General features: G+C 38.2%; 1 protein-coding gene across 1 annotated transcript in view; it reads left to right on the forward strand.

The window, feature by feature from the left end:
• MACIR (macrophage immunometabolism regulator) overlaps window positions 1-9,103 on the forward strand; it is a 17,074-nt gene extending 7,971 nt beyond the window's left edge. The window contains exon 3 of the mRNA XM_065875289.1: window positions 6,623-9,103. Coding sequence (XP_065731361.1) covers window positions 6,646-7,269 — 624 coding nt within the window. The 5' untranslated portion in view covers window positions 6,623-6,645 and the 3' untranslated portion in view covers window positions 7,270-9,103. The remainder of the gene's footprint in view (window positions 1-6,622) is intronic.
• The last annotated feature ends 3,378 nt before the right edge of the window (window positions 9,104-12,481 follow it).

Below are 12,481 nucleotides of genomic sequence, written 5' to 3' on the forward strand. Positions count from 1 at the left end.
CAGGCTACGCCCCAGATGATTTAAATCACAGATCTGGAACAGAGCACAGACATCAGTATTTATTGAAGGTCCTTGGATGTGTCAGTGTGTAGACAGCTTTGGGAACCATGTGCTAGAGGCATAGCATGATGACATTGAAGGAGAACTGGACTTGAAACCAGGAGACCTGGAACTGCACACCTGGCCCTGGGTAGGCCCTTGCCTTCACGGCTTACATGTCCTCTTCTCTGTAATCGGAGGGTCCGGGAAAGTGAACTCCTAGATGACTCTGGCACTAAAACTAGATAGATCTAGATATCACTGGACTGATAATGGTCATGCTTAGGAAGGACTCCATTTCCCAAGGAATGACTCTGTTCTGAATGGTTCGTTTCAGGTACCTCTTGAAAAAGATTTTGTTCACATGATATTTTTGTTCTGTATATTTAGACAGTTACATTACATCTGTTTTGTCTTAAATTTTGTTGCTATGTGTTGCTAAAAACAGTTCAAGCATACTGGGGCAGTTTTTTGATTACTGAGGGTGACTTTTTTTGATAAGCCTGATTAAAAAAAAAAACACTCCCAGAATGCAGTACTTCTCAAAATAATTCTTTGTATAGTAGTTGTGAAACTTATCAGCTATTTTCAGAGCTGGTCTAAGGAGCTGAGGCATCTAGGTTATATTTTCAAAATGTTGCTCCTGGTGCCAAATGTATAGGAAGTTTGGCCTCTTGGAGGGTGTTCAGAGCTGAGTAGATTCCATGGTCACATTCTTTTGAATGTGCTGGTCTTGATGCATCAGGTTCCCCTACATGTATGTTGTGGTTTGGACTTTTTGCTTTAGTTTCAGCTAAACTTCACAATTGCATGCTGTACCCAGTGTTTTTAAAATGTACACTGTGTACATTTTCCTGGTAAATATTGAAGTGTTTCCTTGTTTAGCGTTGTCTAGTTTTGAGTCCTCATATATTTCAAAGAAACAGAGTGGTGCCTGTGAACATTGCCAGGTCTTCCGTATGCTGTATAAATATACTTGAGTGCCACTGTTGCTGATTGGATTGTGAGGGAATTTGATATTGAAGACCCTTAGGTGTCATTTAAAAAAATTACAGTTGTTTCTGGTACTTGTTTATGAAACTCAGTTATAAAAGCAGTGTTCAACTGCAAGTTGACTTTTTTATGCTTGTTGCATTTTCTGTTCTAGACTCTATTCCACAGAATATTGCTGCTTCTGGTATCATATCATATTTTCTGTTTCCAGTTTTTATTTTTGCTTTAAACTGCATATGAAAGGCATTAATGGAAACAGTAAGGGTCTCTGTTGTTGGTCTCCAATTTGTAGTGCTCTGTGGTGCAGAAGTTGGCAGTGGGCCTGATTTCTCGGTTCACATTTATTCTTAAGGATGCAGTGGGTGTGGTGCCTGTTGCACATATACCTGCAATATTTACAGAGAGTGCTTTGTAATTGTTTATCTTGGCAGTATGTTTTTTTGATACAAGTTTTAATTTAGAATATAAAACAAAATGCTTAGTCATGAATATTGTTAAAAATAACAAACCCATAAGCAGAGTTTTCATGGTAAAATACAAAGAATATACTGCTAACACAGGCTACATCCAATGTAGTCACGATAGCCGAGTTCCCTGATGAATGCCTTTAATAAGAAATTTTGCAGTGAAAATCATTGGACATTCATATATGCTGACTTTGAGACCTTTCAGTCTTTATTGTCTTTCACGTCACCCCCATTTTTTTAGAGAGTACTTCCCCCTCTTCAGATGGGACAGTACCTACACTACTGCTGCCCATTAAAAAGATAAGTAAACGTTGATTGTGTCACTGCTCTCAGGATCTTGCTCCAATATTTAAATCCACTCAGGAAATTTTCGGCAATTTAATAGCAGAAAAAGTTTTGTTTTCGGTCACATTGAGGAGTGGAAGGTTATGCTGCTTAGTCAGCACTCTACCCAGCTAAAAATAAAATATTTACTTGCCAATCAGCTAGCCTCCACATAGCTTTCTTAGTGCCACCCAGTAGATGTTCTTTAGAAAGGCAAAATATAAGTAAAAAGGATCATTTTTTAAAATCTGTGCAATTTGCTGAGTCCTGTTTGCACCATTCATATTCCTACTTGAGTGTCAAGATCTGAAGATGTTCTTGTATATAGGACAGTATGCTACAGAGGCCATGAAAGCACCTCAAAGAACTGTTAGTTTTGAGAATATGCAATCGTTTGGAGCAGGAGTACTGATGTTTTATAACTAAAAACTGCAGTTTTTCCAGCCCTTAGAATTACTCATCAGAGGTTCAGCAGGTAGCAGCTGTTATGTATGTAATATCTAAAATGAGCTTTTTCATGTTCCAGTACAGCAGGACTCTCATTCAGAAGTGTTACATAGAGTATTGATCCTTAGTTCCTAGGTTAAAAATTTTTGTTAGCGGATATTAGAAATGCTTATATTTTTAACTTTCTGGTTAAGTAGTGTTTTCTACAGGGAGTGTGTTGTTTACATTAGTAAAGTGTAGTAGGTTTCTTACATATGGTAAGTTTTCTTAAAGTATGGTAGGCTGCTTGGTTGACATTTCCAGAGTTCTTAAACTACATTTTCTGCTGAACAATCTAGGTTAAATCATTGTCTATCAGGTTAGATGTCTGAAGAGCCTGTTGGATAGTTTTGCCCAAGCCAGGTGATATTTTTTATGGTGTTTTGGCTGCTGGAAACTTAACCAGTCATAGTTACTCATCTAACAGAAGTGTCTTTTTCTTGTCACACCAAATCTTGACCTTTATACATTGTCTCACTCACTTTCTTCACTTTTCTAATTTTCTAGGTACTTATTTTTAAGCTGGTATATAATTTCTTTTTCTCTCAAACCTTTGTATCCTGCCATTCATTATCCTCAACCCCTAGAGATTCTAAGTATTCCTCTTGGTCTGCCTTGATGGAGCAGGATTGACTTAGTGAGGGAGCAAACTTCTGATGATTGCATTGACCAGAGAAGCCTGTGCCCACGCTTCTTTACTGTGACTTTGCACAGTTAGCTCGCTTAGCAATTTTTATACTAAGGGGCAAATAAGATGACTTCCAGCTTCGCCTCTTTTTGAATTATCGCCCAATTCAGAATGGGTGAAGTGTGAATTCATGAATTTTAGGAAGTTTATAATATACCAGGGAATGCAGTAAGGTGACTGGTGGAAATCCATGGACTGTCATGGACTGCCAGATTTGGAAGAAACCTAGACTGGTTTGTCACTTAATGTGGACTGATGGCTTGAGTGTCACCACCTAGGTAACTCCCCTTGGGTGGTCCCCATCTCCTCCACAGCCCTGATTATTTAGGTTTCACTGACCCTCCTCTCCTTCTCTTTCAGAATGAAGTATCAGAGAAACACTTCCCGCCTGTAGCTGCCTGTCAGGTTAGGTATGTTGGAGGCCTTGGATCTGTCCTCTTGTGCTCTTTCTGGACTGCAGAATTAGTGGGAAAGGAAGGATTAATTTGTCATTTGGCTTAGAGTAAACATTTGTTTGTTCAGCATAAAATCTGATGAGGTTTCCTGTGGCCCTCTGAAGTTTATTAGATGAGAAATCTTCAGGTTTTTGCATGCATATCAAAGTATGCATGGTAGTCACCTCCTATTCCCATCCTCTCAACAGAGAAATAAATTATACAATTAAATATAAATTTATTTTTACATTAATAAAATAGAATAAAACCTATTAATTTAAAGCTAGAAGTGTTGAGGGACGAAGGTATTTTGGTTAAATTAAAATTGGAAATAGTCTAAGATTTAGAGTAAAAAGTAAGTAATAAGCAAAACTATATGGATCCCTTTGACATTTACTTTATCTCAGGAATCATTCTTTTTTTTTTTTTTTGCGGTACGTGGGCCTCTCACTGTTGTGGCCTCTCCCGTTGCGGAGCACAAGCTTCGGGCGTGCAGGCTCAGCGGCCATGGCTCACGGGCCCAGCTGCTCCGCGGCATGTGGGATCCTCCTGGACCGGGGCACGAACCCGCATCCCCTGCATTGGCAGGCGGACTCTCAACCACTGCGCCACCAGGGAAGCCCTCAGGAATCATTCTTGATATTAGTTTTCCGTTGTACTAGAGATGTGTGGACCATAGTGAGGACAGGATGGCATCTGGTAACTTCTTCATAGTCTTGGTTTATTTATTTTCTAATGAAGGAAAAGAAAATACAGCATGCAAATGAAGGAATAAGGTTGGGACTTTTTTTTTTAGCTTTCTGATTGCTTACATTTTGAATGAATACCCAAATTTTAGAAAATGATTCAATTAGGAAAAGATTATTTGTTTTACAAAGGGACTTGTGAGAGTTATTTAATATAATAGCCTAATTCAGTAAATATTTAATCTTAAAATCACATTATTTTTTGACATGTTATTAGTTGACATCGTTTTCATTAGTGATCTGAGACATTTAAAGCTGTGCTACCTACTTCTAATTGAAGATCAAGTAGAGGTAAAGTTTATCAGAAGTGACATTGTCACTCAGTTTCCCTTGGATTTTATTTTCCAATATTCCATCTGCAAGTTCCTAGGAACCTGGCCATTGTCTGTGGTACTTCTGGTTGCTGGGGTTTTCCAAATATGTAATGTGATCATTGTGATGAATAATATTAGTATTCGTTGTGAATTGTTCTGCCATTTACCAAACTATTCAAAAGTGCACTGTCTTAGGTGTTGCAGAATAAAATAACTGTTAAATCTGTGGTATATTTTAGGATTAAATAGTCAAATAACATTTGATTTTTATATATGTTTAATATTAAAAATGGCCTGATTTACTGGATTTAGGATTAACTTTTAAACTACAAAATGGTTTTCTTTAAATAATTGATTGGAGATATGGAATAAAGAACATTTACAAGGTTTGTGGGAACCTTCCCTTAAGACTCCTCCATACCTTAAATTTTTTTTTAGCTCTAAATTGGATTCTTTGGAGAAATTGATCAGCTTTTATCTTTTATTGTATGCCCCTTAAACACAGTTGAAGAGTTAATTTTTTTTTAATTTTTAAAGTTTTTTTTTTTACATCTTTATTGGAGTTTAATTGCTTTACAGTGGTGTGTCAGTTTCTGCTTTATAACAAAGTGAATCAGTTCTACAAATACATATGTTCCCATATCTCTTCCCTCTTGCTTCTCCCTCCCTCCCACCCTCCCTATCCCACCCCTCCAGGTGGTCAAAAAGCACTGAGCTAATCTCCCTGTGCTATGCGGCAGCTTCCCACTAGCTATCTACCTTACGTTTGGTATTGTATATATGTCCATGCCTCTCTCTCGCTTTGTCACAGCTTACCCTTCCCGCTCCCCATATCCTCAAGTCCATTCTCTAGTAGGTCTGTGTCTTTATTCCTGTCTTACCCCTAGGTTCTTCATGACATTTTCTTTTTCTTAAATTCCGTATATATGTGTTAGCATATGGTATTTGTCTTTGTCTTTCTGACTTACTTCACTCTGTATGACAGACTCTAGGTCTATCCACCTCATTACAAATAGCTCAATTTCGTTTCTTTTTATGGCTGAGTAATATTCCATTGTATATATGTGCCACATCTTCTTTATCCATTCATCCGACGATGGACACTTGGGTTGTTTCCATCTCCTGGCTATTGTAAATAGAGCTGCAATGAACATTTTGGTACATGATTCTTTTTGAATTATGGTTTTCTCAGGGTATATGCCCAGTAGTGGGATTGCTGGGTCATATGGTAGTTCTATTTGTAGTTTTCTAAGGAACCTCCATACTGTTCTCCACAGTGGCTGTATCAATTTACATTCCCACCAACAGTGCAAGAGGGTTCCCTTTTCTCCACACCCTCTCCAGCATTTATTGTTTCTAGATTTTTTGATGATGGCCATTCTGACCGGTGTGACATGATATCTCATTGTAGTTTTGATTTGCATTTCTCTAATGATTAATGAAGTTGAGCATTCTTTCATGTGTTTGTTGGCAGTCTCTATATCTTCTTTGAAAAAATGTCTATTTAGGTCTTCTGCCCATTTTTGGATTGGGTTGTTTGTTTTTTCATTATTGAGCTGCATGAGCTGCTTATAAATTTTGGAGATTAATCCTTTGTCAGTTGCTTCATTTGCAAATATTTTCTCCCATTCTGAGTGTTGTCTTTTGGTCTTGTTTATGGTTTCCTTTGCTGTGCTGAAGAGTTAATTTTAAAGTTAATTTTTATGTTGGAAATATTTTGTGGATTCTTGTGAAATTGTGGATGATTATTTTTATTTGCTTCATTATGTTGAGCTCTGTATCGGATTTGCTTAATAATCGCACCAAGGAATAAACTTTGTGTGATTGAAAGGAGCGCTGCATTTAGAGAAGTATTGCTGTTGTTTTCTGTTAACGCTTCTCCATATGAACCTTTCAGTAGTCCTTCAGACTTTAATTTAACCTGCCTTTGAGTTCTTGAAGGCAGAGAAGTAGTAGTCATTTCATGCTTGCTGTGGAACATTTAATAGGCATAGATAAAAATCTGTCAGATGTACATTGGTTGTTTTTCCGGCCGGTGTTACTTCTTGCTCCCTGAGCCTTCTCAAACCACCCAGCTTGGCCCGAGGCTCTGATCGTTACACTCTTCTAATCTGAGTCTGTCTGCTTTTAGGAGTGTGCAGACTGGTGCCTAAAATGGAAGTAGATGTTAATGGAGAGTCCAGAAGTACCCTGACCACCCTGCCCTTGCCCGTGGCCGAGGTGAGCTCCCCGGGAAAGGCGGAGGTGGAGAAGCCCCGCTGTTCCAGCACTCCGTGCTCGCCGATGCGCCGGACTGTGTCAGGCTACCAGATCCTCCACATGGACTCTAACTATTTGGTTGGCTTCACGACTGGTGAGGAACTCCTGAAGTTAGCCCAGAAGTGCACAGGAGGTGAAGAGAGTAAGGGAGAAGCTGTGCCTTCCTTGCGCTCCAAACAGCTGGATGCAGGACTTGCCCGTTCCTCTCGTTTGTATAAAACCAGAAGTAGGTACTACCAGCCGTACGAGATTCCAGCTGTCAATGGCAGGAGGCGAAGGCGGATGCCCAGCTCAGGAGACAAGTGCACTAAATCTTTACCTTATGAACCTTATAAGGCCCTCCATGGGCCTCTGCCTCTCTGTCTTCTTAAAGGTAAGAGGGCTCACTCCAAATCTCTGGACTACCTCAATCTAGATAAAATGAACATCAAGGAGCCAGCTGACACAGAAGTGCTACAGTACCAGCTTCAACACCTGACCCTCAGAGGGGACCGTGTGTTTGCTAGGAATAATACATGAGTGACTTGCAGAGGATGTAAACCAGTTTAGGTCAGCCTACACTTGGCTAGAAAATTCCACTGTTGTACTCTGTACAGGACTCTTTACATTATAGATGGTTAAATCAGCTAAGTGTTCCTGGAACATAAAAATTGGATCAAATTTTGAATACAGGAATGAAATCACAGGTACTTGAGGTGAAATCATTCTAGAGCACGCCACTGCAAGGAAAACAGAATGTTGACCATTAGTTTGTATCGCTTTTTAGCTGGGAAAAAAAGGCTTTGGTACAGTAATATCGTCTTTAAAATTCTGATACTCAAATTGGAAATGTTATCTGCTTGGTTGTTGCTGACTTGGTATGATTCATTAGAAATTTATATCTTAAGTACTCAAGTACTTCTTTAATCTCTGTACTTTACTATAAAATATATGTAATGATTTGTTTTATGAAATTTAGAACTTGAAGATTGCTAAATTGGACCACGTTTTATTTTTAAATATTGAGTTTAAATATTTTATAACTGGTTTTGCACTGAAAAAAAATTAACATTTCAAATTGACAAGAGAATAATCTTTCTTCACTTGCTTCAATAATATTATTGAGCAGTGAATTTTTTATTTCCGCATGGAAAGTTATTGATCTCTATGGCTGTAAAATATTTCTTTATAGCGTTATTAAAGTGTGTCTTAATAAAATTAAATTTGGGATACAAAGTATTTATTTTACAATGGGTGGGGGGAAACTTTACAGGAAAGTTTCCAATATGAAGTTTTCATAAGTTGAAAAAGTTTCCTTAGTGCTTATTTTCTAATTTAAAATTCATCTGGAACTTTAAAATGGAAAGGATTCTTTAAATTGTGGATTATAGGCATAATACTGATTGCATCTGAATGTTCTGTAAGTGGATGGAACTCTAATAGAGGAACTCATGATTTCTACTCTCAAATGCTTAAACTAAGTATGAAGTGATACCATTCAGCATGGCATCGGGTCATTTCAGTTTTAGTTCTGTGCAGCACAGGCACTCATTGAAACTCCACTTTCTAGGATTAGTGCAGGAGCCTAAAGTGCTTCTACAGTTTTAATGGGTTAATCCTGGATTACTTAACAATTTATGTCAATTGCACTGGTTTAATTTGTTGCTAAAGAAATAATGCCCTGGCTTTAGTAACAAATACAGCTCAACTATTCTTGAACATATTTTGAAAAAAAAAAAAAATGTATGTAATGTACCTTTTGTAAAAGTTTCTATTTCTTTTTTTCTTTTCTGACTCTTGAAGGTGCAATTTATTACGGAATTGGCATTTCTGGCAGCATAGACCTCCTTATTTTAAATTTTATTTTGGGGGCTGTGAGTTTCTAAGGTGTTAGCAATCTTGCTTATAAAATAAGAACACCTTTTAATTAAATGAGTGGGTCATTCCTGGTGCAGTTGTGACTTTTCTTTGGCCAGAATGAATGACAAACTATTTAGAGCAGAATAAGTATTAGAAAACCCTAGGAACTCTTAATCAACGTTGATTATACTTCCACTGAGGCAAATCACGTGAAAGAGCCTCAGGGAAGTTGGCCCATATCTCACTGAGTTGATCAGGTTTCTTGGTGGGCTGGAAATTTTCAGCTATTTTACATTTTAAAGTAAGTTGCACCTTTGTAACATATTGTATTGACGAACGATCACTAAGATTAACTGTATCTATACAGTCATTAGTTTGACAAGAAATAGAATCCTGTCGGATGCCAAAGAGTTGGGATTTTTACGTTTAATGATTAAACACCATTATTTATTGATGACTTACCCTGTGGAACTGTATTATTTCTAACTATGAAATAAAAGGGTGATATAAACACACATTGTTGTGTTGTGCTTGAACGAGGTCCATCATCAACAGGCCAGTTACTGTTCAAGGATTCACCGAAGCAGTTATTTTTAGATTCCATTTTTGTTAAAGAAAATAAAATAATAATTTTGCATTTGGTGCTCGTTCACATTTCAGGGTGAAGGATGTATTCATGGCAATGGTATGTGTTGAGTCACACAACTGTGTGACTGTGAGATCTGTCTCTGCCCATGCGCCTACATAATTTCTTAAGCTAAATAAAAATATGTAGCTACTCCATTTTGTTTTTAAAGACAGGTGTGAAACTCTGCAGCAAAAGTGGGGGGGGGGGTTAAAATTTGAGATATATTTTCTATTATGTGATTAGTAAACATATATAATTTAAAGTTTGGTTTCCTAGAAAGAAAGTTTCTAAACTCAGTGGTTTTCAGAATGTGTTGGCAGAGCCCCTTCACTAGCTCAGTCTTGCTTTCCCTACACTTGGTGCTTATGCTCCAGTAGTAGGTAGTGGTATCCTATCAAGAAAAAAGGTTAGGGAGGATCTCTAAGCTGGGGGGAAAAAAAAAATCACATTTTCTTTAGCCTTTTAATATGGTTTCTATTTTTAAATTCTTTGTCCCTCCATTTTCATTCAATTTGATATTCTGTACTAAACAGGGCGTACATTTGGCCGTCATATACCTGCTGATATTATCTTAAAATACATTGCAGTATCATATAACTTTAATTCTTTTTTTTTTTTTTTTGTGGCAAAAATCGGCTCAGCTGATACATTAAAGTAGCAGTAGAGTTCAGTCCTTGCCTCAGTCTCAGGTGAGCTTCTTTTGCTTCTCGACTTTTGCTGCATTCGTACTTCTGGTTCCAGGGCTCCCGGCGTCGGCAGTCAGGGAAGAAAAGACTCTATGGGGATGGATTAAAATGTAAACCTGTTCAGATCCCCATGTCTTCCTGCCTCTGGCTCAGCTAGGCTACTGTTGAGACCCGTTGAGTCCTCTCCATTGCCCCTTGTGCCCTTTAATGCCCAAGTGTGGCTTGCTGTGTCTTTTCCTTCCCTGAGATGTTTATTTAAATGATTTCAATATTTGAGGTGTGGGAGCTTTTAGAAGATTCTAAGTGAACTTTTAAAGGCAAATTGGCCTTTCACTGAAGAAAATATTACTTGAGATCTTGGGGAAAGCAACCTATGTTTACTAATTTTCTCATTCTTACATACTTTTGTCTTGGAAGGGCTTTTATTCCATTATAGCCGTTAAAATTTTTTTAAGGAACTTTGAAATGACTGTGGCCTAAGTGGTTTATTCTCAGTCATGGAAGGGAGGAGAGAAGTCTGTCAAGCATAAATGGCGTAAATGCTCTAGAAGAGTTGGAGTGGAGAGAGAGCAAGGATGTACGTCACTGTAATGCAGAGAGGACAGCAAGTATTAAGTAGAATTGCCTTTTTACACAATGGAATTGGATTAGGGTAATGGAAATTGATGAGGAAGATTGCCTTGGAAATATAATAAATATGATTATAAAGCTAGAAGTGGAAGTTGTCAGCCCTTAAGGATGCACCTTCTACTTTGTAGTGTGCTTTAGAATTATGAAATGGTTCTTGTGATACATTACATTAGAAAAGAATTCAGGATTTTTCTGGCTGATGAGAACACTACTAGAAAGAAATCAAAATAAGAATGGGTTTGATATGTTATTTTGAGTTTGCTGGGCTCACAGGTCACTTCTTTAGTTGGGGGGAAAATGTTGAATTTGTATTCTTGCCACGGTAAAATGACTTTGTGTAGGTTTTGTTAAATTATTTCAGAGGAAAGATCTGAAACCAGATCTCCTAAATGTTGTCACCCCGATCTTGGGGTTGTCTTTGATGTACAGATTTATCGGAGAACACAGGATGAGAAAAGGGAACTCTTTAAACAGAAGAACGCAACATCTACTGGAATGAAAGAGTTGCTGCACAGACAGTGGAATCCTTAAGTGATCCTGGCTGGGGTTGCTTCTGGAATAAAGAGCTTCGATGCTTTTGCTTTTGTGAAAAAGTTTAGCGGCACTTTAAAAGTTGCTACCGAATGCTCTCGAGAAAGGGTTCTTACTGTGTGCCGGTGCAAAGAGGGAGGGGAACACGGGGTCCATGATGTTGACCTTTAAGTCTAATTCACCAGGAAGAGTATTCTTCACCAAACTTTTACGTAAAAGGCTTATACGTGGAAATATATATTTGGAAGACCTTGAACCCTCTGTGCCTGGTCTAATGCTTCAGTTAGGGAAAGGAACTTAGGCAGTAAGAAGTACTTGAACTTAATGAAATTCAGATTTTGGCTCAGGGTTTAGAGTTGAGGTGGCAAATACTGAGCATGCATACCACCATGCTCCTTACCTATGCATGTGGCAGACATCACTAATCCATTATTAGTATCAGTGTACATTCTCTCTCTGAGTCCATATGTGACCTTATTATCTTTCTTAACCCAGCACTTTAGGCAGCTGCTAGTGAATTGATCAACATTACAGTGAAGATAAGACCTGTTTGCCCACCACACCCTCTGCAATGGGTTATAGTGTGAATTTAAAAATGGTCTGAACGTTTTTGAGGAGGCCATTCTGGGCCCAGTCTTCTAACCAGAGAACAGAGGAGAATTCAGAAGGTGCCTACTGAGAATATGCAGGCATTCTGGGGACAAAAGAGATTAAGATGGATTTCACCTTCAAGGACATGCCTGTTATTGGGAGAGGTAGGGCAAGGTAGCATAAGATGTATGCCAAGTGAGTGTTTTGTAGAATAAATATTAATTTAAGAGAGGAGCTTAAATCCTACGGGACTGAAATCTGAGAACTTATTCATTTTTCTGTCAGTAGCTTGGCCTATATACTGAATGTGCTCACTTAACATTGCTGTCTGTGTAGAAAGTGAAAAAAAGTGACTTGATGGGGAAGTTTGGGGAGATGAAAAATATGGGGAAGGCAAAATCTTAAAATAATTGAATCTGAGAAGGGTCAAGGCATGCCAGCAACGTTCAGTGGTTACCTCCACCTTTCTTCTAGGTGGCCCGCTAAGATGGACTGACACACTTTCTAGAAGAGAAGAGTTAAGGTGGTGGGGTAGTTAAAGAACTGAAATATTGGAGTTGGGGACAGGGCAGGTGAGACCTATGAGAGCATAAATGGATATTTTAGTGATTTGTTTTCTCTTGCATTGCCCTTTATCCTGGGGTTGTGGGGGGGGCGGTGACTGAGAGGTTTGCTTTAATTATTTAGGGTCTGAAGTACATTTAAAAATGTGTATTCTTGATGTAGTTTGTATAAGAAATGAAACTACTATATGGTAAGTGTTTTGCTCAAGAAGTTTCCTAATACAGATTGTTTTTGAAATGACCACCTAGAACCCTGCATTTGT

This window comes from Phocoena phocoena, chromosome 3, assembly GCF_963924675.1.
Source record: "Phocoena phocoena chromosome 3, mPhoPho1.1, whole genome shotgun sequence".
NCBI lineage: Eukaryota > Metazoa > Chordata > Mammalia > Artiodactyla > Phocoenidae > Phocoena > Phocoena phocoena.